We start from the raw sequence: 23,721 nt of genomic DNA on the forward strand, positions 1-23,721 counted from the left end.
CACAAAGAATTAGCAGATATCAGTGTGAGAAAAATAATGCAAAAACCTGATCCCCAAACACTTTGTTTACGCCAATCCGGATACGTTTTGATCTCATCACTTGAGATTGTAATGGTTAGCATCACTGGTATAATTTTATAACGAACACGACGTCGAAGAATAGCTAATATTGTATGAAACTGTATCGTTCTTACAAAATTCTGACTAATATCAATTTTACTTTTCTTTAAAAGTAGTAACTGGCATACTCTTTTCATTTTCAACTTTATTTTCTCCATGTAATTACTCGTTGAGATCCCCAGAGCCCTAAAATATGGGGCTCCTCATTTTCATTTCACATCGTATTTACACCGATCCTGATTTGTCTTTGTATTGCATAGCGTTGAAAGCTGATACGAATCGGGTGACCCGGTCAAAGACAAGTCGTAAGTGATACTCGCCGAATATATCGGAACATCGCTCAGCCATTTCCATTAAATCACAATAGAACCTCGGATGTGACTGTAGGAATAGGCATAAGCTTTATGGGTTAGATGATTTGCGTCAGGCAGAGTGTTTTCCATACTGGGACAGAAAGAAGGCCAAAAAATTACCCGATTGTATCTTTATTTCCTTCCGTAGCCATATTGTGAAATGTAAACAAAAGTAGTTTCGAATATAGTCTTCAATGGCGAATTACATCTGATGTTTCTTTCTCGACTTAACGGAAAAAGTCGATGATGTTAGAATTGTTCCCGAACATATCTGTTTAAAAATTCTTTGTTGTATCCTATGTCGTTTTTAGCATATGACTGAAAATGCCGAGGAAGTTTGAATAGAGAGATCTGCTGGTGCATTTTGTGATGATAGATCTATGTCCTTTATCAGCTTCCTAACTGTCATACACGGGCAAACATCTTATATCTGCCGTCCGTTCACTATGTAAATATTTGAATCAGATTGCAAATTTTTTCTTTCCCTAGCAAAGCATAAATCAACATTTTCCTGGAAGTAAAACATTTGAGCTACTACTTTTCTATTTTCTTTCTGTAAACTTATTTTAACTAACTTCAAAAATTGTTTCATAAACATTTCATACAACTGTTTTTTTTAATGGTACGTAACCAATTTACACTGAAAGCTTGTTTATGCAGGCATTCGTCAGGTTCGGTACCGGGCACAAACTCTTCCCCGGCTATGTCAATTCCCACAACCCCCTGCGCCTGGAATTCATTACAAAGCCGTGCTACTTCATCAGACAGCTCTGAAATAGAAGTAAATAGAATTGCATGTCTTACATGGCGTCAAATAAAATTTACTCATTACTCAAGTACACACACATTCATCCCTTTAGCGGTCAGACATTATCCTTTCTTATAGTTCCTTTTATTCTCGATGAAATATTTTATATTTTTCAAGGGTGGGGGTGAGCATTAAATATAGGCTTTAACGCGAGTGATAATTTCAAAAATAAATTCAAAAACGAATCGAATAAGTTCTATTTTGCATGCCATTATGTTAAATTATTCGAATGGTTTATAAATTTAATCTAACTTACCAAAAAATGTGAAATTTTATCTATCATCTGACACCATATGAAACCTCAAAATAGTGTAGTCAAATGACTTTAAAATACAACCAGGTGCCTCTTTCATCAAATCCGTTGTTTGCATGACGTAGTTTGTGACGTTATGCGGTTTATGTATGTGATAAATAAAGGATCTCATACGGGTAATGATTTAATATTGAATTTATGAAACGAGTTCAATTATGTCCAGCATAGGAGAATCTTGGCAGGCAAAAGCTGGAATTATTGGATGAGTTTCATAAATTTAATATTAAATCCATACCCATTTGAGCTTCTGTTTATCGCATAACTTTTATTTTGATGGAAATATTTCAAAGACAAATAAGAAGAATTAATTTTGTTCCTTCTGACTCAGACGTTGCACCCTTCATTGTTGCGCTTAAAAAGGTAGTCCCAGATGCTAGTTAAATCAATAATGGGCAGTTCTATCGCCAGTAACATTTAAAAGTAGATTATTTGTTTTACAAATTATTATTCGATGAGCAACTGTCCTTCCAAATAAACTGACATAGCCAGCATCATTTTTAGCACAAGCTGTCCAATTGAAATTCCGAGTGATGTCACATGGTTTACTATGGTTAGGTTAGACAAGCCGTATACATCGATTTCGATGAAAGTTTACAGTGTTTCCGCCTAAAATGTCCCAGTTTTACTACTAAGCATTTCAGTTGTTGGATATTCATGTGACGGAATGCTTACTGAAAGCAGAAATTTCAGATTTACTGTAATGTATTTTGTGATCGGATATTTGCATTAGTTAATTTGGAACAGTAGTAGACAATGCCAAATTTTATTTGGTGTCGGAATTGCATCATATAATAAAGAACATTATCTAGAAATGCTATGGTTGGATTTACGCACAATCTTCGGTGAACAGATGTTAGTTTACTTACCACTATAAGTTAGTATTCTTACCACGCTTGTCATTGGGTGGGTTCCATGTTACAGGTATCGCGCTTTCCCGCGCCCCCACCCCCACCCCGCGCCAACCATCCATTGGCCAAATCTCTTAGTTTTATTTGTAACGAGCCCCTGTAGGTAAACTGGCCTTATCCCGACAGACGTGACTTTTTCGCCAATGCCCATTGATCAATCGATTCGAAAAACGGCTGCCAAAAGTGTAGAGAGTAATAGTAAAAACTAACAGTTTCAGAACGTGGTGTAAGGACAATACTTGTGACCACAGCCGATCTGTAAAGAAAATACTGGGCAAGAATTTCATGAGCCTATTTGGACCTTCAGAATCACATCAACTAATATGTTAATGTGTTTTCAAATAAAAAATATTAAATTACACACGCTTTCTGTAAGGAGTACCGACTATGTGATAAAGAAAAATTATAATATGGGTATATTAACCAATTAGTGAGTAAGCAGTCATTTAATAAATATAGATATTACATAGCACTATCAAGTGAAAGCCATATCACCCCGAAGCACATTTCTGAATACGTGATATTACACCGCACCACCAAGTGAAAGTCAAATAACCGTGCAGCACATTTCTGAATACGAATTACACAGTACCGTCAAGTGAAAGCCATATTACCCCGAAGTATATTTCTGAATACTAGTTATTACACCGCACCGTCACGTGAAAGCCATATCACCGTGAAGTACATTTCTGAATACTAGTTATTGCATTCCACCGTCACGTGAAAGCCATATCACCCCGAAGTATATTTCTGAATACTAGTTATTACACCGCACCGTCACGTGAAAGCCATATAACCGTGAAGTAAATTTCTGAATACTAGTTATTACACCGCACTGTCACGTAAAAGCCATGTCACCGTGAAGTATATTTCTGGAATACAGAATCTGACATGGATAATGATTTAATACTGAACTTATGAAACGAGTTGAATAATTGACAGCTTTTCAAGTCATGGCTCGCAAAAAGCTGGACATTATTGAACGAGTTTCATAAATGCAATATTAAATCATTGCCCATTTGAGATTCTGTTTATCAAAGTTTTATATTCAAGGGAATTGTTTAGCAAGAAAGAAGGAATAATTTCTTCCATTCTGACACAGTAACTGCACTTTTCATTTGTTGCGAGTAAAAATGCCCCAGGCGCAGTTCTACCACCATTAACATTTAAAAATAGATTTTAGTACAAATTATAAATCAAAGGGAAAGTTTCCTTCCGAACAGATAGAACATTTTACAGAGACAAATTCAATTATCAACATAGAAATTCCAATGCATGTAACGTCATTTAGTTTAATACCGGTTAAGGTAGGAAATCCATGTTAACACTAAAGTAAGTCCGTATTACTACTAAACATATAAGTGTTGGCATATTGATGTAAAAAGATGATTACCGGATGCAGAAATCCCTGGATTTACTGAAATGTATTTGTGACCGGATATCTGCATTTGTTTTGGGAACAGTGGACCACATAAGACATAAATAAACCTTTTTAGGGTCGAAATTGCATCACATAAGAAACATGACTGTTTAAGCTATTTTACCACGTAAACATGCGGTTTTTGAATAAAGTTCTGTCACTTGGGAGACCGGTTTATGTCCACATTCTTCTGTGAACATGGGTAAGTTTACTCACTTCTATAAGTCAACATATAACCATGTTATATATATATATATATATATATATATATATATATATATATATATATATATATATATATATATATATATATATATATATATATATATATATAAACTGCCACAATGCAGACATCTAGCGATATGACTGAAACTTTGTTAAAGCTACGTTAAAAATCCAAATCACATCGCACATCACATTTAATTATATTAGGTTGTACTATGTCTATACAGAAACCACAGTTACAATTATCGTATGTTGTTCTGCATGTTAACGCATAATACACTATATTAACAATTTAACACCCATAGGACTATGTAGCTTTAAACTGAGGCTTAAATTAAAAGCATAATGTGATAATAAAGACATCGGTCATGTCTGAAGATTAATTCACCGTCACCTGCTCTTCTATATCTACGACCGCTCCGGTGGCCTAGTGGTTAGAGCGTCCGCCTCGGATGCGGGAGTTCGTGGGTTCGATTCCCGGCCGAGTCATACCAGAGACTTAAAAAATGGTACTAACAGCTGCCTCGCTTGGCGTTCAGCATTAAGAGGTTAGTGTTAGGACTGGTCGGCCTGGTGTCAGGATAATGTGACTGGGTGGGACATCATGCTACATGTCTGCGGCATGATGCCCCAGTGCTAGACATCACTATAAACTGCCACATTGCAGACATCGTAGCGATATGACTGAAAAATTGTTAAAGCTACGTTAAAAATAAAAATCACATCACATCTATATCTACGATGCAGACATGCTGAAAGACACACTGCACAGTTTCTGTTTGTTGGTAATCAACGTAACAGAAGAAGAAAAAAAAAACATTTGTGGTAAAACTCAAGATAAATATAATCTAATTCGAATGTAAATGAACTGTTCTTACCTGGCCGATGTGTCATACAGCACAAGATAGATTTAACAGATATGTTGAAGTCACGTGACCCTGCCTCCAAAGCCTCGTTTACAGTCAAGACTACATCACGCGGGGTGTAGTTTCCACGTTCTAATGCAAAGTCCCGCTTCTCCATAGAGCTGGCAAGTAGATGCGGGCAATAGCGCACCTCGACATATTTGGTTTTCTCTTTGGCAGAATCCTCACAAAATTCGTAGGCAATCCGGTAAACCGCTTCTCGGCTACCTCTGTGTATGGGGACATAAACTTCATCAGACAGACGGACCATTTACAGTGTGATTACATGAAATGTACTGTATACGAAAATACATCTGAATAAGTTCCCATTACATTGGCCAATACGGATTCTTTAAGATCATACTTACCTATTCACCCACCCATCAGAGGCCGTGTATGACATAAACGTAATAAACCAACTTTAGCTTTCAGAAGTAACGCGTTAGAAGACACTGGTAATGTTAAACATCGTTTTCAACGCCATTAACTTTAAATGCCTTATTTACGATATATAACTCGCTGGAAACTAACGCGATAAAAGTGAAAGTTATTTCAAATGAAAATAAATTAATCCGTAACGTTATTATTCATGTGTTTAACTTTAACAGGAAACTTTTCATGTTTGATTCCGGTTTAGCAGCATCGAGATAATATATTAATGTTCTACATTGCACAAGATAATAAACACTCTAAACTACACAAGTTTGAAAACACTCTACACTGTATAAGCTTGAAAACACTTTACACTGTACATGTTTGAAAACACTCTACGCTGTACAGATCTGAAAACACTTCAGTTTGAAAACACTCTTCATTGCGCAATTTGAAATCACTCCACGTATATTCAAAACAATCTCCTTTTTTGTACTAAAATAAACATGCATTACTGTTTCCTGAATGTAAATAAAAAGTTCCCGCTCTGAGTGTTTACGTTTAGGACATACTATAAATTTATGTAAATATATAGTGCATGAAGGGGTTGTATGAAGAAAGAAAGAAAAAATAAACAGTGATTATCTTTTATTCATTAATCTCGACTTTTAATACGAAACGCAGATATGAATGACACGAAGCCGAAACAGATACATTTATTTAAGTAACTCAAATATGTTCTTTCTTATGGGTCTGTAGATAGAACTTCGCGTGATTTATAGGTCTACGCTATGTTCTTTTGTATAGGTCTACATCAGACTATAAAGCTGAAACAGTTGTTTTGGTTCATTTGTGTTCGATAACTTATTTTACTGGAACATGTCATGCATGTCTCAGATCGGTTAATACAAGTACATTCATTAAAGAAAACTTTTTACTATGTCATTTTTATATTTCATTTGAATACGTTGTAATACATTTACTATGGAATATCACTATTATATTTCATTATTATTATCGCTATTATTCTGAGGCCTCAATCAATAGTTTTGAAGCACGGTTAAAAGTGGTAACGGAACAGGTCATAATTGTTTGTTCTAGAACTGTAAAAATGTTAAGAAAGTATACCTACATTTTATATGTCTTTATATACTTTTGTTGATATTATTTTATTGATCGGTATTAGGCACACAAAAAATGATTCCTAAAGCAATCAACTGATGAAAATGATAGTTTATGTGTGTTGGTAGCAGAAAATAGCATAAAGTACAATAACTTTGCTTGTCCTTAATATATAGAAATATGCTTAAAATAGCACAAAGTACACTCAGTCTTATTGCCCTTGATATAGAGAAATATGAGCACAAAGTACACTCAGTCTTATTGCCTTTGATATAGAGAAATATGAGCACAAAGTACACTCAGTCTTATTGCCCTTGATACAGAGAAATATGAGCACAAAGTACACTCAGTCTTATTGCCCTTGATATAGAGAAATATGAGCACAAAGTACACTCAGTCTTATTGCCTTTGATATAGAGAAATATGAGCACAAAGTACACTCAGTCTTATTGCCCTTGATACAGAGAAATATGAGCACAAAGTACACTCAGTCTTATTGCCTTTGATATAGAGAAATATGAGCACAAAGTACACTCAGTCTTATTACCTTTGATATAGAGAAATATGAGCACAAAGTACACTCAGTCTTATTGCCCTTGATATAGAGGAATATGAGCACAAAGTACACTCAGTCTTATTTCCCTTGATACAGAGAAATATGAGCACAAAGTACACTCAGTCTTATTGCCCTTTATATAGAGAAATATGAGCACAAAGTACACTCATTTGTATTGCCCTTGATATAGAGAAATATGAGCACAAAGTACACTCATTCTTATTGCCCTTGATATAGAGAAATATGAGCACAAAGTACACTCAGTCTTATTGCCCTTGATATAGAGAAATATGAGCACAAAGTACACTCAGTCTTATTGCCCTTGATAAAGAGAAACGACCTTTCACGGTGTACGCATTAGCATTTTCTGAAAGTTAAGTTACAAGATTTCAAAATATACGACCCCCACCTACAAAAAAATAATATATTTAAAATAAAATTACTGTGGAACTTTGGGAAGTAAAAGGAGGCATGCAGAGCTAACAATCTTTTGAGAGATGCATTTCAGAAGTAAGGCATATCTGTGTATTTTCAAACCCAAATCTATCATTGTCAGAAGTAAGACCTAGCTGTGTATTCTCAAACCAAAATCTATCATTGTCAGAAGTAAGACCTAGCTGTGTATTCTCAAACCCAAATCTACCACGGTCAGAAGTAACGCGTATATGTGTACTCTCAAACCCAAATCTACCACGATCATTCAGGTATCAACATACATTAAAATATTATGTCAGGTAAACGTTCCCTGTGATATACATATTTCTTTCCCAGGAACAAGTATTACGAGAAAATCAATCTAATACGTTATATTAAAATTTGAAACCCTGTGCCATAATGCAAACCGCCGTAGCTGTTCGGAAACTGAATTTAATTCAATTAATTTGAAGTTATTGAAATGTCTTAATCTGCATTTGCATTACCAGACTATTAAATGCAGTATTTTCAAAAAGGAATCTTAGAGTTTTACAAATATTAAGAAAGAAATGAACTACCGAAAAGTGTTACTGTGGGAATATCATTATTAGTTATTTTGTTAAAAAGATGTTCCAAAAAAGGAACATTAAAAGCTACCAGCGAAATAATTGTATCTGTGAATGCAAGAAAAGTATATATATATATATATATATATATATATATATATATATATATATATATATATATATATATATATATATATATATATATAATAATAATAATAATAATAATAATGAGGACTTTATATAGCGCCTAATCTTTAGAAGCTCTAAGCGCTTTACAACATTAGACAACACCTATAAGATAAAAGCATATAATGATATGATTACAAAAACAAACACCATGAAATTAGAAAACATTAAAACACATGCTGAGAATATTGAAGGTAGGAAACATTATTAGGTCTTTAAGTTTGTTCTTGTAGTCGAAATAAGTGAGTTCTGAGAGCCCTCTTGAATGTGATCACTGTGTCTTTGTGTCTAAGTTCAGTGGGCAATTCATTCCACGTTGCTGGGCCCTGGTATGCAAAAGAACGCTGTCCATATGACTTTGTTTTCATAGTGGGAATAATGAGTATACGGTTGTCAGAAGAGGAGCGTAAGTATCTTGCTGGTGTATACGCATGGGTGAGGTCGGATAGGTATGTTGGACTAGAGTCTGACAGTGAAACGTAGCACAGAGAACACATTTTGTTTTTGATTCTGGATCAAATGGATAGCCAGTGTAGGGTGCAGAGCAGCGGGGAGGTGTGCTCTGATCGTGGTACTCTAAGTATGATCCGAGCAGCTGTGTTTTGAACTTTTTTGATGTTTCTGGAGCAGATATTGAGATGAACCAGACATAACTGAGTTACAATAGTCCAGTCTTGAAAGTACTAATGAACACACAAATGTTTTAGTGGCATCAACTGAAAGATATTTGCGAATTGAGCTGATGCGTCTCGGCTCACGATATGCAGCCTTGCATATATTCATGACATGTTGGTGCAATGTGAGAGTACTGTCCAGAGTAACACCTAGGTGTTGTACTGATTGTGTGAATTTAATGTTGGTGTTGCTGATATTTATTGTTTGAGGTAAAGGATGTGAATGAGAAAGTATTTGTGTTGTGATCAGAATGGCCTCAGTTTTATCATCATTCATCTGCAGCTTGTTACATGTCACCCATGATTTCACATCAGAAATGCACCTCTCTACACCTTGGATGGTAGCATCAACTTCAGTTGGGTGGCTAGATTTGTATATTTGGGTGTCATCAGCGTACAAATGGTGACACACTGGTTGATGATCTATGACACTTGAGAGCGGCTGAGTGTACAGAATGAAGAGAACGGGTCCAAGAACAGACCCTTGTGGAACACCACAACATAGATCAACTGGGCTGGAGAGTATTCCATTTGCAGATACAATTTGTGTCCTGTTGACCAAGTAGGACCACAGTAATGCTGTTTCATGAATGTCAAATACATGCTGTAGATGGTGAAGTAATATATCATTGTCTATTTTGTTAAATGCTGCAGACAAATCAAGGAGGGTGAGGACTGTAATCTTTCCGCTATCCAACGCAGAGAGAATGTCATTAACTACTTTTAGAAGAGTAGTTTCAGTACTGTGGCAAGGGCGATATGCAGATTGTACATTACTAAAAAGACTGTTTGAATTTAAATGAGATACAAGCTGGGATAGAACAACCTTTTCTAAGATTTTTTATATGAATGGGAGATTAGAAACTGGGCGGTAGTTCTTTAAATCGTCATGGTCTAGTGTTGGTTTTTTCAGCAGAGGCTTTACAGTGGCAGATTTGAAAAATGATGGGAATTCCCCGGATGATAGAGAGGTATTAATAACATCAGTTAGTGAAGGCAATTCTGGATCTAAGCACTCAAGCAGCAGTATAGTATTATTTAGTATAATAAAACTGTTCAGCATGGGAACGACCTATCTACTAAATGTGTGTGTCATTTTATTGAGGTTGTTCTGCGCAAATTTTGAAAAATTGTGATGGTCTTCCTTTTTTTTTAATAAAACTCATTTTTATCAAATTTAGGAGAGTAGCTTTGCATCATGCATTTGTAAAAAAAAAAAAATTATATTTGTATATTAATGAGCAAATGGAGTTATGGACCAAACTCCACCTATATAAAACCCTTAGCACAAATCCACCAGAGAAAGAGAAAGGGAACCATGGGTGAAATACATGTATTTACAGGATACAAGTAATGTCTAATTAAATAATTAGTAATTTATAAACATATTAACAAAGTCAGAACAAATCAAGAACATCGTCTGGGGACTCCATCGCGTTTGTTTTTGGTCCAAAATTTTAAAAGCGTAAGTTCATCGTGCTTGTGGCTCGAACGGCCTTGAATATTCTCCCATCTAACCACGAAAAGGGCGATTTTCTTACTGAACTACTACCTACTTATGCAGCGCCGTACGGGACAGAATATTGTCCAATGACAAAGTAGCCGTGTCAATTTCAGTTTCGCATGTCGATAATTCCAATTTGACATACTGCATCAAATTGTCGGTGCCAAAAGTTTAATTCATACGTAGAGTAGTTTCATTACATAGTCTGGTTAACGATTCCGTTTTCTGTATCGAGCTTCTACATTGTACATGCTGCATTTATACAGCGGTGGTTGAAAATTCAATCCAGTTTCACATGTTGATTCAAACTGTTTGCGTTCAAGGTGACATTTCACATATGGAGGTTTTGATATTCTATCGGTTGAACTACACGGCAGTAGCTGAATGTTCAGCTACGTAATGTTGGTTGAATGCTTTACTTCCTGTGTCGAGGTTTTCGCTATTATCTGTTGAGTTGCACTGCGTTAGTTACAAGTTCTATTTCCGGTGTCGAGAATCCCAATTGCACATGTTGAATCATACTGTGTATGTTGGTATATATATCGACATTTTATTACAATTTATTAACACAATTTATGAAATGGAATTTTCAGCGGAAATGGCTTGGTGCAACATGTGAAATTAGGATTCTCTACATAAAACACTGAAGTTTCAACCACTGGTGTACCTTTCAGTAGATAATATAAAATCGTAAATAAAAGTAGAACTTTTAAGTCAACAATTTGAATCAGCCCGGGAAATTAGAGTTCTCTGCGTACAACATTGAAATTTCAACTGCAACTTTCTTAGTGTACCAGCTTTTGTTCTCTACGGTGCCTCATACCTATATATCCAATTATTTCCCACTATTTCGATTACCTACTTGCTCAATTATTTCCCTGCATTTCTATTACCTACCTACCTACCCAATTATTTCCCTGTATTTCTATTACCTACCTACCCAATCATTTCCCTGCATTTCTATTACCTACCTACCCAATCATTTCCCTGCATTTCTATTGCCTACCTACCCAATCATTTCCCTGCAGTTCTATTACCTACCTACCCAATCATTTCCCTGCATTTCTATTACCTACCTACCCAATCATTTCCCTGCATTTCTATTACCTACCTACCCAATAATTTCCTGCATTTCTACTGCATACCTACCCAATCATTCCCTGCATTTCTATTACCTACCTACCAAATTACCTACCTACCCAATAATTTCCCTGCATTTCTATTGCATACCTACCCAATAATTTCCCTGCATTTCTATTACCTACCTACCCAATAATTTCCCTGCATTTCTATTGCATACCTACCCAATCATTTCCCTGCATTTCTATTACCTACCTACCAAATTACCTACCTACCCAATAATTTCCCTGCATTTCTATTGCATACCTACCCAATCATTTCCCTGCATTTCTATTACCTACCTACCCAATAATTTCCCTGCATTTCTATTGCATACATATGCACTATCAAGCTCTCTAACTGTGTTATCACTGCATGCTTATCTATTCACCTGAATGGTAGACCCACGAAACTAAAATCATGCTAGAATCACTAAACAGTTTATTGATTAGATAAGTGACTGACTAATTGACTCACTAGACTAGACGACTAAGTTATTTAGCCAATAAAGTGTAATATCCTGAATCGTAGTAATTTCATTTATGACTTAAAGATACAAACAATATCAAAGTAAGAACAAATATCTATATGAGTTGGGGTGGGGATGGGGAGGGTTGGTGGGTGTGTTATAAAGCAACCTTAAACTACAATTCTGACCAGTATTCAATGATGACAGTGCAGAAACATACAAGAGGTATCGAGTGAGGACTATAAACCAGGTACTCGGTCGAATTTATTGACTTCTATCCGTACGAATGAGAACCTGGGGAAAAAAGACCACTGAATAAAACTCAGTGGGAATAATCACCTAGTAGTTTGAATAAAAATGCGTGCGTTCATGCATGTGTGTGTGTGTGTGTGTGTGAAATGTACACTCACGCAATGATGGGCATAAAATATCCAAAAGATTCCAGTAGCTTGGAGAGACTGCATGGTTTTTTTATCACAATGTCTCTCTTCAACTCTTCCACAGTTCGATGAGGTAGGTGTGTCTGCAGACCTCGCTGGCTACAATTAGAATATCATCATTACATGTCAGCTAAAAAAACTGTCCCGTTTTCATTTTCTCTCATCATACTTTGTGGCATAAAGAGCACATTAATTCGTAAAGAAAGAGGAAAACTTTGTAATTGTTCCTGGCCTAATGGGGCCTCTTGTTGGACTCTTTTTGCTGGAACTGTTTGCGATAAGAACTTAGAGCATAACGCATTAATGCCAACTTATTTGGGTTTGTCTTCAAGATGAAGAAGAAATGGTAAAAATAACATTTAGTGAAAGATCGGATGAAATGTTAACAACAAAGATAATAATGATAAAAGCAATTAACTCGTGAATGGTCCCGTCCATGAAAAATGAGGTCACTGGCCTTGTTAACCTTTGACACGTTGCTCTATAATACCGAGTTTGGAATCATGGTGAAGCTCTCAGAGTGGTAATATATAATGCATAAAAACACTTCGACGATTTACGTCTTTCATGTTTAGACGTTTATGATGGTGTTAATGTACAATATCATTTTATTCAACCATATTGGGTGCACAGTTTAGTGTCTGGCAATTTTTTAAAAAATCATGTAAAAATGTGCGAAAGTCAGAAACCGCTAAACTTGTATGGTCAGCCTTTCATTCCATGGTCAACCATTCATTGCATGGTCAACCAGGCTGACTTTATGCATGGATATGAATCCGTATGGTCAGGACCGCTCCGGTGGCCTAGTGGTTAGAGCGTCCGCCTCGGAACCGGAAGGTCGTGGGTTCAAACCGCGGCCAAGTCATACCAAAAACTTACAAAAATGGTATTAACAGCTGCCTCTTTTGGCGCTCAGCATTACGAGGTTTGTGTTAGGACTGGTCGGCCTGGTGTCAGGATAATGTGACTGGGTGGGACATCATGCCACATGTCTGCGGCATGATGCCCCAGTGCTAGAAATCATTATAAACTGCCACGCTGCAGACATCGTAGCGATATGACTGAAAAATTGTTAAAGCTACATTACAAATCCTAATCTCTCTCTCTCTCTCTCTCTCTCACACACACACACACACACCCTATGGTCATCCTTTCGGACTTTCAGCATGGATATGGACAGGCAATACCATTTTTGAAGACTGAAGCGATTATCTAGAATGCTGTCCATTGAAAAAAGAATGAAGACAACCTATTATTACTGATCAAGTAAACATTTACAACATCTATCCTTGGCAAAATTCAAAATCGGGATTTGAACCTAGCATTCAAAATTCGGAATCGGGATTTGAACCTAGCACTCAAAGTAGGCATAGCATAGATTTCACTTTTTTATTCATAAAAAGAAAAATCCTATAATCTCTCTCTCTCTCTCTCTCTCTCTCTCTCTCTCTCTGTGTTCGAGTATAGGATTCGGCTAATGTGGGTATGTGAGAAAGCTTGCCAGTAGCTTTTTGTGGATCGGTGGTTCTTCTCGTGGTTTTCCATGGTTCTTCCTCCACCATTAATACTGGCCGCCATGAATGCCTGTCGTGTGCTAAAAATGGCGTTAAACCCCACAACAACAACAAGAACTCTCTCTCTCTCTCTCTCTCTCTCTCTCATGATACCCATCTCTGGTTCCTGTCTCTGTTTTGTTCTGCCTGACATGTAATTAAAAATTAGTGTGAAAAAAAGTACTTGTCAGATTGTCTCGGCATAAAGTTATATTGCCATCATACCTGTAAACGCGGACACAAGATAAGTTGTTGAGACAGGACACCACTTTATCCACTAATGCAACACATATCTTATTATATTTTACCATACCCCGATTGTAACCAGGTGAAACAGGAAATGCATATTTGTTTTATTCAACAAATACCCGACTTCTTATCATACCCTTTTTATAATCAAGTGCTAAAACAGACAAATCTGCCAGACATGTAGAAAATGCAATCTCTCCACCGACATTGTACAAAGGTACAATTACGATTTTCTGCCTTATCACACCATTGGAGAGTGAATCAACACCTGTATGTGAACGTAGATAGGTGGTACTTAAAATAATAAGGTGTTGTAATTAAAGGTATGCAAGAGATATAGATCAAAAAATATGAAACAGAGAAACGAGATTTTAGGCATTTCACTTTTGCGGTATTGATTAACTGATATATCCTGGGAAAACAAAACTAATCGTGATTTTTGTGAGAGAAAAAATTAAATTAAATTTTGAAGCAGACGTAACGCAGTAACAACACTTAATTGCCTGCCCATGCAAATCAGTAAATTGGATTATTTTATCTTTGAGTGTTGCCACAACTGTACAAAATAAAAAGTGAATTGTAAGTTTGTTTAGCAGAAGTTTAAAATACAAATCATATGTTATAAGTATTTCACAGCGATAGAGGTTGTACACTTTCAAGTGATTGGAACACACTTTTGGTGACTACGATGTGCTATTTATAAAGATTAAGCGTCGAAGTGTTTGCATAGTATACACGTGTTTCTAGGCATGCGTCTTTCCATGGAGTGTCTGTGAGTACAGTAGAAACACACCACACAGCTGTGGCATAATTATTGCTGGACAACACAATTCAGTTAGCACATGCAAAACGTATACCATGGGCGCCTGCACATAGGGGCAATGGGGGAGGGTGAACTTGCCCCCCCCCCCCCAAATTTCATCCTCTAAACGTGTTGTGACCTATGTCAGTTAAACGTAATAGCCGACCACCACATGTTTCCCCCTCCTCCCTCAAAAAACTAAGTGGCGCCCATGAATTATAAATATGTACAATGAACTGTATTTGACTAGTACCTCAAATGTGCACATACTAACGAATAAATATGCAATAAATTATATCTGACAAGTACAGCCAGTCTACACAAGTAACCCTATTTACCTGTTGTGCGGTACCTCAGGTCTCCCTCTCTTACATGCACACAGGAAAGAAACTAATGTTTGATTCAATAATAATTTTGCTTGCACGTTATTGAAAAGAATTTGCCGAATTTATAGCTGGAATTATTGGAAAGGCTGTGTTACTTTCAAAATAGCAATACATTTGTTTTTAAATATTAAACAAATATATAGATCTATACATAAATGTAAATTATTGTAAGTTATATTTGCTTTATTGTGTTTGTAACTATTTATTCTGTGTTTAACTATGCATTATATGTGTGTAATTATGTATTATGTATGTGTAATTATGTACTGTGTATGTGTAAATATGTATTATGTGTGTGCAATTATGTATCATGCGTGTATAATTATGTATTATATGTATGCAAGTATGAAATATTGTGTGTAATTATGTATTATGTGTGTGTAATTATTTATTATGTGTATAATTATGTATCATGTGTGTGTAATTATGTATTATGTATGTATAATTATGTATCATGTGTGTGTATGTATTATTTGTGTATAATTATGTATCATGTGTGTGTAATTATGTATTATGTATAATTATGTATCATGTGTGTGTAAGTATGTATTATTTGTGTATAATTATGTATCATGTGTGTGTAATTATGTATCATGTATGTATAATTATGTATCATGTGTGTGTAAGTATGTATTATTTGTGTATAATTATGTATCATGTGTGTGTAATTATTATTTGTGTATAATTATGTATCATGTGTGTGTGTAATTATGTATTATGTGTGTAAATATGCACATAATAAGGGTCAAAAGTAGCATTAATTTCCTTAATTAACTTTCACCCTATTTAAAAAGTCGTTATTATTATTTTTGTCGTTTTTACTATTATTATTATTATTATTATAGACGAATTCATTCATAGATGGAAAGATATATAAAAATGAACGAAGTGATAGATACAAGCAAGAAAGATTTTCACACTTTAAATTTCCGTGCAAACCACATAATCAAGGAAAGGAGATTTTGTGATTTAAGTTTTTTGGCAAGGCTGTGAGTTGTACTTTGATCTTTTTTTTAATAAATATTTTGAAGCTATCAAGACTCTGTAAACTTGATATCACTGAAAGTCTACATATTTCCTTACGTTTTCTCTCCATCCCAGAAATGTGTTTGAAATTTTTTATTTATTTTGTTTGTTTGTCTTTTTTAACATCGGTATCTTATGAATGTATATCTGATTTCGACGATTGCAATTTAAATCTGAATACATAAGTGTGACGTTAATTAGAATGATCCATGTCACTTACTTGGCAATGTCCAGGACCGTCTCTGGTCTAATTGACCCGTCAAGGTGGACATGTAACTCAATCTGTAATCATGCAGGTAAAGTGAGACATTAATTACAATTAAGCAATTCGTATTTTTTCATGCTTTATGTACAATATTTGTACAAAACTTTCGAGTTTTCTGAGATCTTTCTAAACTCTGAAAGTTACTTTATGTAGACACTTTTAAGTAATATAACAGATGCAATAATAATAATAATAATAATAATAATAATAATAATGATAATAATAATAATAATAATAATAATAATAATAATGTTATGATAGTATATTGCTGATACGTGGCAATAAGTATTTTCTTCTTCACATTGCCATTTGAACCTTACTTGGTACTTAGCCAAACACTGTCACGGTGATATTGCCCTGAGGTAGAACATACATGCATATATATATATATATATATATATATATATATATATATATATATATATATATATATATATATATATAGAGAGAGAGAGAGAGAGAGAGAGAGAGAGAGAGAGAGAGAGAGAGTCATCGATATAATTTTTCAAAAATCTAGAGGTGAAACTAAACCTACTCAGCACGACGAATACACGCCCATTAGACCGACGGTCTTAATTTTAAACGTTTACTTTACAATGTAAGTCACGGTGACCGGCTTATAGTGTTTTTCGTTCAGAATTCTAAATTTCATGAGAAATATCATAACATAAAGCTGCTGATCAGTTATTTTAACTAGAAACATGTTCATAAAACTTGACTTGCCACCCGCCATTTTTGCAAGTCTTAAGGAAAGGAACTGTAGCGTGAAATATAGGTTACACTGACCTACAGGGAGTAGAAAAGCAACGTATCCACGTAGAAAGGTGTATGAACCTGAAGCCAATGTAGTACATGAGAACCTGGCCTAAGTGATACACACGTCCAAGTTTTAACAAATGGACGGACAGACGGATGCACAAGGGTCCATCTTTATGGCAGGACAAAAAATGTCCAAGCCACAAATCGGCATTGTACTCCACTATTACTAACTAATCGGTTGTAAAATAAAAAAATTTAAAAAAAAATTGAAAAAAATCGAGGGTGTTATAAATTCGTTTTTGCTTGAAAAATATGAAGCAAAACTTTACTTTGCTCTCTATGTCCGAGCGTGATTTACGAAACGGACTGCACTCTTATCTGTAACTGACATCTGCTTTTATTTTGTTGTTGATTATGACCCTGCTAGCTTGCCATATAGTACGCCTTGCTGTTATGGAGTCAATTTTTAACTGGACTCATCCAGATGTTCAAACTATTCATTTTAAAACTTTAAATTATCCAATAAAAAGTAGGTTTCTTCCCATCGCCCAAATAATATTCCCATCACATATCACTTAGGCCAGGTTCTCATGTAACAGGCCTAAATTTGCACCAAAATTAGTACAAGATACATTTCCAAGATAAATCCGCATGTACATCAACATCAGTTGTCGGATAATGACACAAGGTGAAATAATATGACCTTCTTGAAGATCATTGTCTTGCCAGAGAAATGCAGTCGATGATTTGATGGAGGAATGATCAAAATGCGAACCTTCGTTCTACCGGACAGTGTTTTACCCTTTCATATGACAACGCTAATAATAACAATTCCTGTCCTGTAAATAGTTTCTGACATGGAACACATGTTCAACAGAAAAAGCCACATCTTGAAGACCTGCAAGTTTCGAATTCTTTACTGACACTTAAAAGAGCAACAAAAAAAAAAAAAAAAAAAAAAAACCACAACGAGAATAGCAACAATGACGCATACCACGCGCCCTTTCAATTTTCCTAAATGCGCATGACTTTTCAAAATTGTTGTTCATCTGCATAAATGATACATTCTCTCACGTGCAGACAAGCACGCTTGTTTGCAATAAATAAAGTTTCCATATAACCTCGCTCCGATGAATTGTCTGATTTAGCGATTTTGCATAGACTGTTATCACGGTGTCAATCATAACAGCGCCCACACAGAATAAACATCGCCTTGGTTTTAGTGTGATCTACCTTGTACGGTTACCTTACTCTTCAATTAGGAAATGATGACTAGACAGATATTTTTTTAAAATCATAAAATTAAGGAGTGTATAAATAACTAAAACCTAACCAGTACGACGAGCTTTGGTCTCACTAAAATCTAACCAGTACGACGAGTCTAACTAAAATCTAACCAGTAAGTCGAGCTGTGGTCTAACTAAAATGTAACCGGTACGACTAGCATTGATCTAACTCAAACCTAACCAGTACGACGAGCTTTGATCTAACAGAAATATTACCAGTACGACGAGTTTTGGTCTAACTAAAACCTAACCAGAACGACGAGTTTTGGTCTAACTAAAATCGACAAGCTTTGATCTAACTAAATTCTAACCAATACGACGAGCTTTGGTCTTACTCAAACCTAATCAGTACGAAGAGCATTGATCTAACTAAAATCGAACCAGATCAACGAACTTTAATCTAACTAAAATCTAACAACTACGACGAGCTTTGATTTAACTAAAATCTAACCAATACGACGAACGTCTTGGGTTAAGAACTCTTAAAAAGTAACATTGTTAATTTTCACTAGATTGTACCCTTTTTGTTCTCGAACGTGACAGTAAGACCAAGACGTTAATTTACGGTAACTATTCTGACAAGAATTACTGCTTTTATCTATATAACCTACATGTCCTGTGCAAACGATGTATTGGAACAAACAAATCAAGAGGCCTTTGACAGGCCAGAAAGCAGTCTGGCTAAGTGATGGTCCATAAGTCTCAACGTAGGCAGATTTAACGGGAAGGGTTACACAAAGTCTAACTGTTGTGGTCGAGAATCGAACCCACTTCGTCTGCAACTCAGCCATGCGCAGAACGAGAATACAAAACTGTTCAGAAGAGCCAGACTGATGTGTAAGTGTCCTCTACTATTTAGAAAGCTACACCCACCCCAACACAAACACAAAATACCCTACTTTCCCATTTTGACATACGTCTTCGAATGTCAAACTGAGTCACGTATAAGAGCGATCGAAATCCATTCTCATCCGGGGAACAAGCTACGGAATAAGAAGAGACTGAACTATGGCTGGAGGGATATAAAGCCTAACTGTTGCGATCGGGAACTGAATTTCGTTCGTCCGTCTCAAATTCGGGTGCACATACCACTAGATTCAATGGTTCTGGCGAGTTCATCTGGTTAGTAAGTTGTCTCATATACCAAGACTGTTACAGTGCAAAGATCAACTCTAGAGGTGGAAGTAAACTCCCAGAACCGACCGGAATTTATTCCACCACAATCTCTGACAGACCAAAAAGGATTAGATCTAAAACAGCTAATAGGTGGATTATCATGGCCCAGCAGAAACGAACTACGCTCTTTCTTCTAATAAAAAACCCCAGACAAGAACGAAAACACGACCTACGAACACTAACAGGTAGGACCATGCGGAATAGGCGTAGAGTACAAGCGAAGAGTGAAAACTGGAAACCGAGATCCCAGCTAGTCCTATATGTAAGACCTTGACGCTGATATTTCTGTTTTGGGCGTCAGTGTCCTACAGCCTAACAAACAGCGCTGTGTAGTGTGTTCTTATGTCGATTAACATTGTAACGAAAGTCAAATTTTCAGGAATATCTCACACAACTGGCAACTAAATTAATGGCGCTTTTCTACAAAGTAAAGTCATAATGTTTTAGTCAGACTTTACTTACTCTGTCTTTTCTCTAATAAATTCAAATTCTCACAAAAGAAATGAACCTGTTTTCAAATTTCGTTGGACTACATTTCAGTTGACTGGAAAGCGATGAAAGCCGGGAATGCCGAAATCGGATTAAGTTGAAATATTATTCTTTAACGAAACGACTAAAAATATAATATGCCTATTGGAACTGTAAAGCAACCTTTCGTTTCGTTCAAAAAACATATCCATCACATGAAACTACTTAAACATACTTCGGCATACCTCGACTACCGTCGCATTGCAACAAATTTAAATGTGAGTCAACGGAACATGAAAATGCGTCCATTTGCGAGTGTCATATTATCATTCCGCCAGGATAAAGACAGCGCAGTAAGTATATTAAATACACATAAATTTAGTGGAAGAGCTTTGATATATGCTGCCTAATGTGTGCGATATTCCTGAAAATTTGACTACTCGTGTTGATGTCAACGACATCGGAACACGCTATACAAGCCCGCTATTTGGACAGTAAGACATAGCACTAAAACAAAACCAACACGTGCTATGTCTTACATTGTAGGACTAAGATCCCAGCCTGCCACCACAACTCTAGTTCAACTACAGTAAAAGAGAGCGAACGAAATCCAGAACATACGGAAGGACGGAGATACCTCCGCCAAAGGATGCGATCCCAATGGAATCCGTCTCAGTAAATCAGTAGGGAAGAGAACCGACTAGGACGGAAGGAAATGGAGAACTAAGTCAGCCGTGTGTAGTGGCGTACAAGCAGATGATGGAAGGGTCTACAGGCTATAGTGGTGTCGAGACTGTGCATAAGTCTAGGTCGAGACAAAACTGTGATCCATGAATGCTACAACGAGCTCCCTCGTAACAAGATGAAAACAAAAAACTTCCCACGGAATCAGGGATGAGAAGCATACATCTAGTCCATGAAATGCATACATCTAGTTCATGAAATATACGTCAAATCCATGAAATGCATAAATCTAGTCCATGAAATGCATACATCTAGTCATCTAGTCCATGAGAAGTATAATCTAGTCCGCGAAAAGTATACATCTATTCCAAGAACTTCGCAATGCACTGGGTCAGCTAACTTTACGCTTGAAAGTGGTATGATATACTGAAAACAAATCGGGAAGCGCATAAACGCACGGTACAAGACATTGTCCAGTCATCCGTGGTGAAATCCCAAGTCTACCCAGCTATATTTGTCAAAAACTTATTTCGTTTTAGCAAGCAAAATTCTACCCAGCGTAAAACGTTCTTTCAATGTGCTATCAAAATTTCTTGGTAAAGCATAAGTTCATTTTGTAGTGGGGTTTTTTCGTCAATTTTGGCTATAACCGAGAACAAAGAATTATTTGGTCCGTATGGAAAAACCGTCAAAAATGTATCAACATTTTTTGTCGAGGAAACGTGACTGAAAACATTTCACGATCGAGAAAGATATACTTAATACTAGTTACAAAGCTACTCTTGTAGCATGATAAATTGTGTTCGGAAACTGTTTTACACTAAAATTACAACTTTCAATTAAACAGATGATAAGCAAACATTTATTCAATTATTGTACTCAATAATATGTGTGGCACATAACTGACAGAACTGAGAATTGTTGATTTAGACAAATGAACAGATTATATTTTGAAGAGTAAGAAACACGGGGTATTTTTGTAACTACATTAATTCTTGTCACTTAGTACTAGCAGATCACACATTTTCTAGCATTTTGCCAGGCTACAATTGGCAAACCAATGTCATGGATCAGTAGCAAAATATGTGCATCCCATTAGTTACTTTGGAAGCGGTATTCGCTGAAGGGATCAATCATCCGTCTTTTCCGTCCAGTCGAAAAAGAAATATTGGATATAATTCGTCCCCACTGAGAACTATATTCTGCAAAATTTATAAGTCTACTTAGGGGGCGCTCTACAGATATTATGAACTTCTGAGAGAATGACAGGTGCAAGGTGAAGTTGTTTGGAAATAATGTTGGCATACCTCTTTGTTATTTTCATGTATTGAGACTGAAATTGCTTTGGATATTGTACATATGGAAATTGTACATAATCTAAGCACACAGCAAACCAAAATGACTGATCCTATGTGCTTGAAATTGCATCCTGATTTAATCTAAAGTACACTATATTTAGCAGTTATTAAAATATGGAAAAATAATTTTGCCAGACTAACAGTGTCAACCTCTGAAAGTGCAATTACTGAATTATAAAATATAAAAAATGTAAGAAGAGTTATCAGCTCTTATTTACAATTGACCTCTGAAATCCAGAAAGTGAAAACTACCAAGCGGTGAAAGCAGTTTTTTGATAGGTGCACATCTGAATTAATGCCAGTCTGTATAGACCATTTCACGGTTATTATCTCCCCTTGAAAACACCAGAGGGCGTCTAGGTGCAACTCACTTCCGGATAGTTCAATCACTAAAGAAAGCAGATGTAGATCAAGAAAATGTGACAGACAGTTCACATTCCGCAAGCAAGATCGATATCGCGCTATCTTAAAATGAAATCCTATCAATATTTGACCAATTGTTTTTACATCTTTTATTTTTTTCAATTACCTGCGCTGTTCCCAGCTTTCAAATGAATGTTCTCTGCCATTTGAGAACTTCATTATCTTTCCATTACTACCTCATGATTGATCTAGTTTGTATTATTTGATTGTGCGAAAGTGTATCGCTGCGTAAAAGATTGTTACTGCAATTAATCTCGCTTGAAGAATAATAAAAATATGTTTATTTTTTACAGCTGTAATCGTTGCAGTTACTGGAGATTGAACGACAACGAGAAAAAAATTCTAACTTCTGAAGGTTCTTTTATTATTGATTTAGACTGTTGCATTTCTATTAATCTTCATTATATTTTTCATGAAATAGCCTGACTTATATCTAGGAAGGATATCTTTTGAAACAAAGATGCACAAATGTCATCCACGCTTGAACAGACAAGCGCACGTACGAGTCTTCTTGATGATTATTTTAATTTTATTTCCTTGAACAGCTGGAATTTTTATAGTATACATTTTGGAGAAATATCGATGTTAGACACACTAAGCATGTATAGGACATATGTGGCTCTCATCTATTTCCCTGTCAGTCTGTCTGTCTGTTTCATTTCATCTGGTGCATGGCTATGTATATGTTTGCATGAATTTGTGTTCGCATACATATATTACATAAACATACTTCTGGTTAAAAGAATGTATATTATGGTACTAAGATGGAAAGAATGACTGACAGATAAAGATAACAAATATGAATACTTGTG

General features: G+C 35.8%; 1 protein-coding gene across 1 annotated transcript in view; it reads right to left on the reverse strand.

The window, feature by feature from the left end:
• LOC149788866 (adenosine deaminase-like) overlaps positions 1-23,721 on the reverse strand; it is a 39,997-nt gene that overhangs the window by 13,252 nt on the left and 3,024 nt on the right. Inside the window, exons 2-5 of the mRNA XM_089974998.1 lie at positions 16,711-16,772; positions 12,445-12,573; positions 5,026-5,282; positions 1,113-1,243 (exon numbers count right to left, since the gene is read on the reverse strand). Coding sequence (XP_089831124.1) covers positions 1,113-1,243; positions 5,026-5,282; positions 12,445-12,573; positions 16,711-16,772 — 579 coding nt within the window. The remainder of the gene's footprint in view (positions 1-1,112; positions 1,244-5,025; positions 5,283-12,444; positions 12,574-16,710; positions 16,773-23,721) is intronic.

The sequence above is a fragment of the Sinohyriopsis cumingii genome, chromosome 11, assembly GCF_028554795.1.
Source record: "Sinohyriopsis cumingii isolate HCF-2022 chromosome 11, ASM2855479v2, whole genome shotgun sequence".
In the NCBI taxonomy this organism is placed as follows: Eukaryota; Metazoa; Mollusca; class Bivalvia; order Unionida; family Unionidae; genus Sinohyriopsis; species Sinohyriopsis cumingii.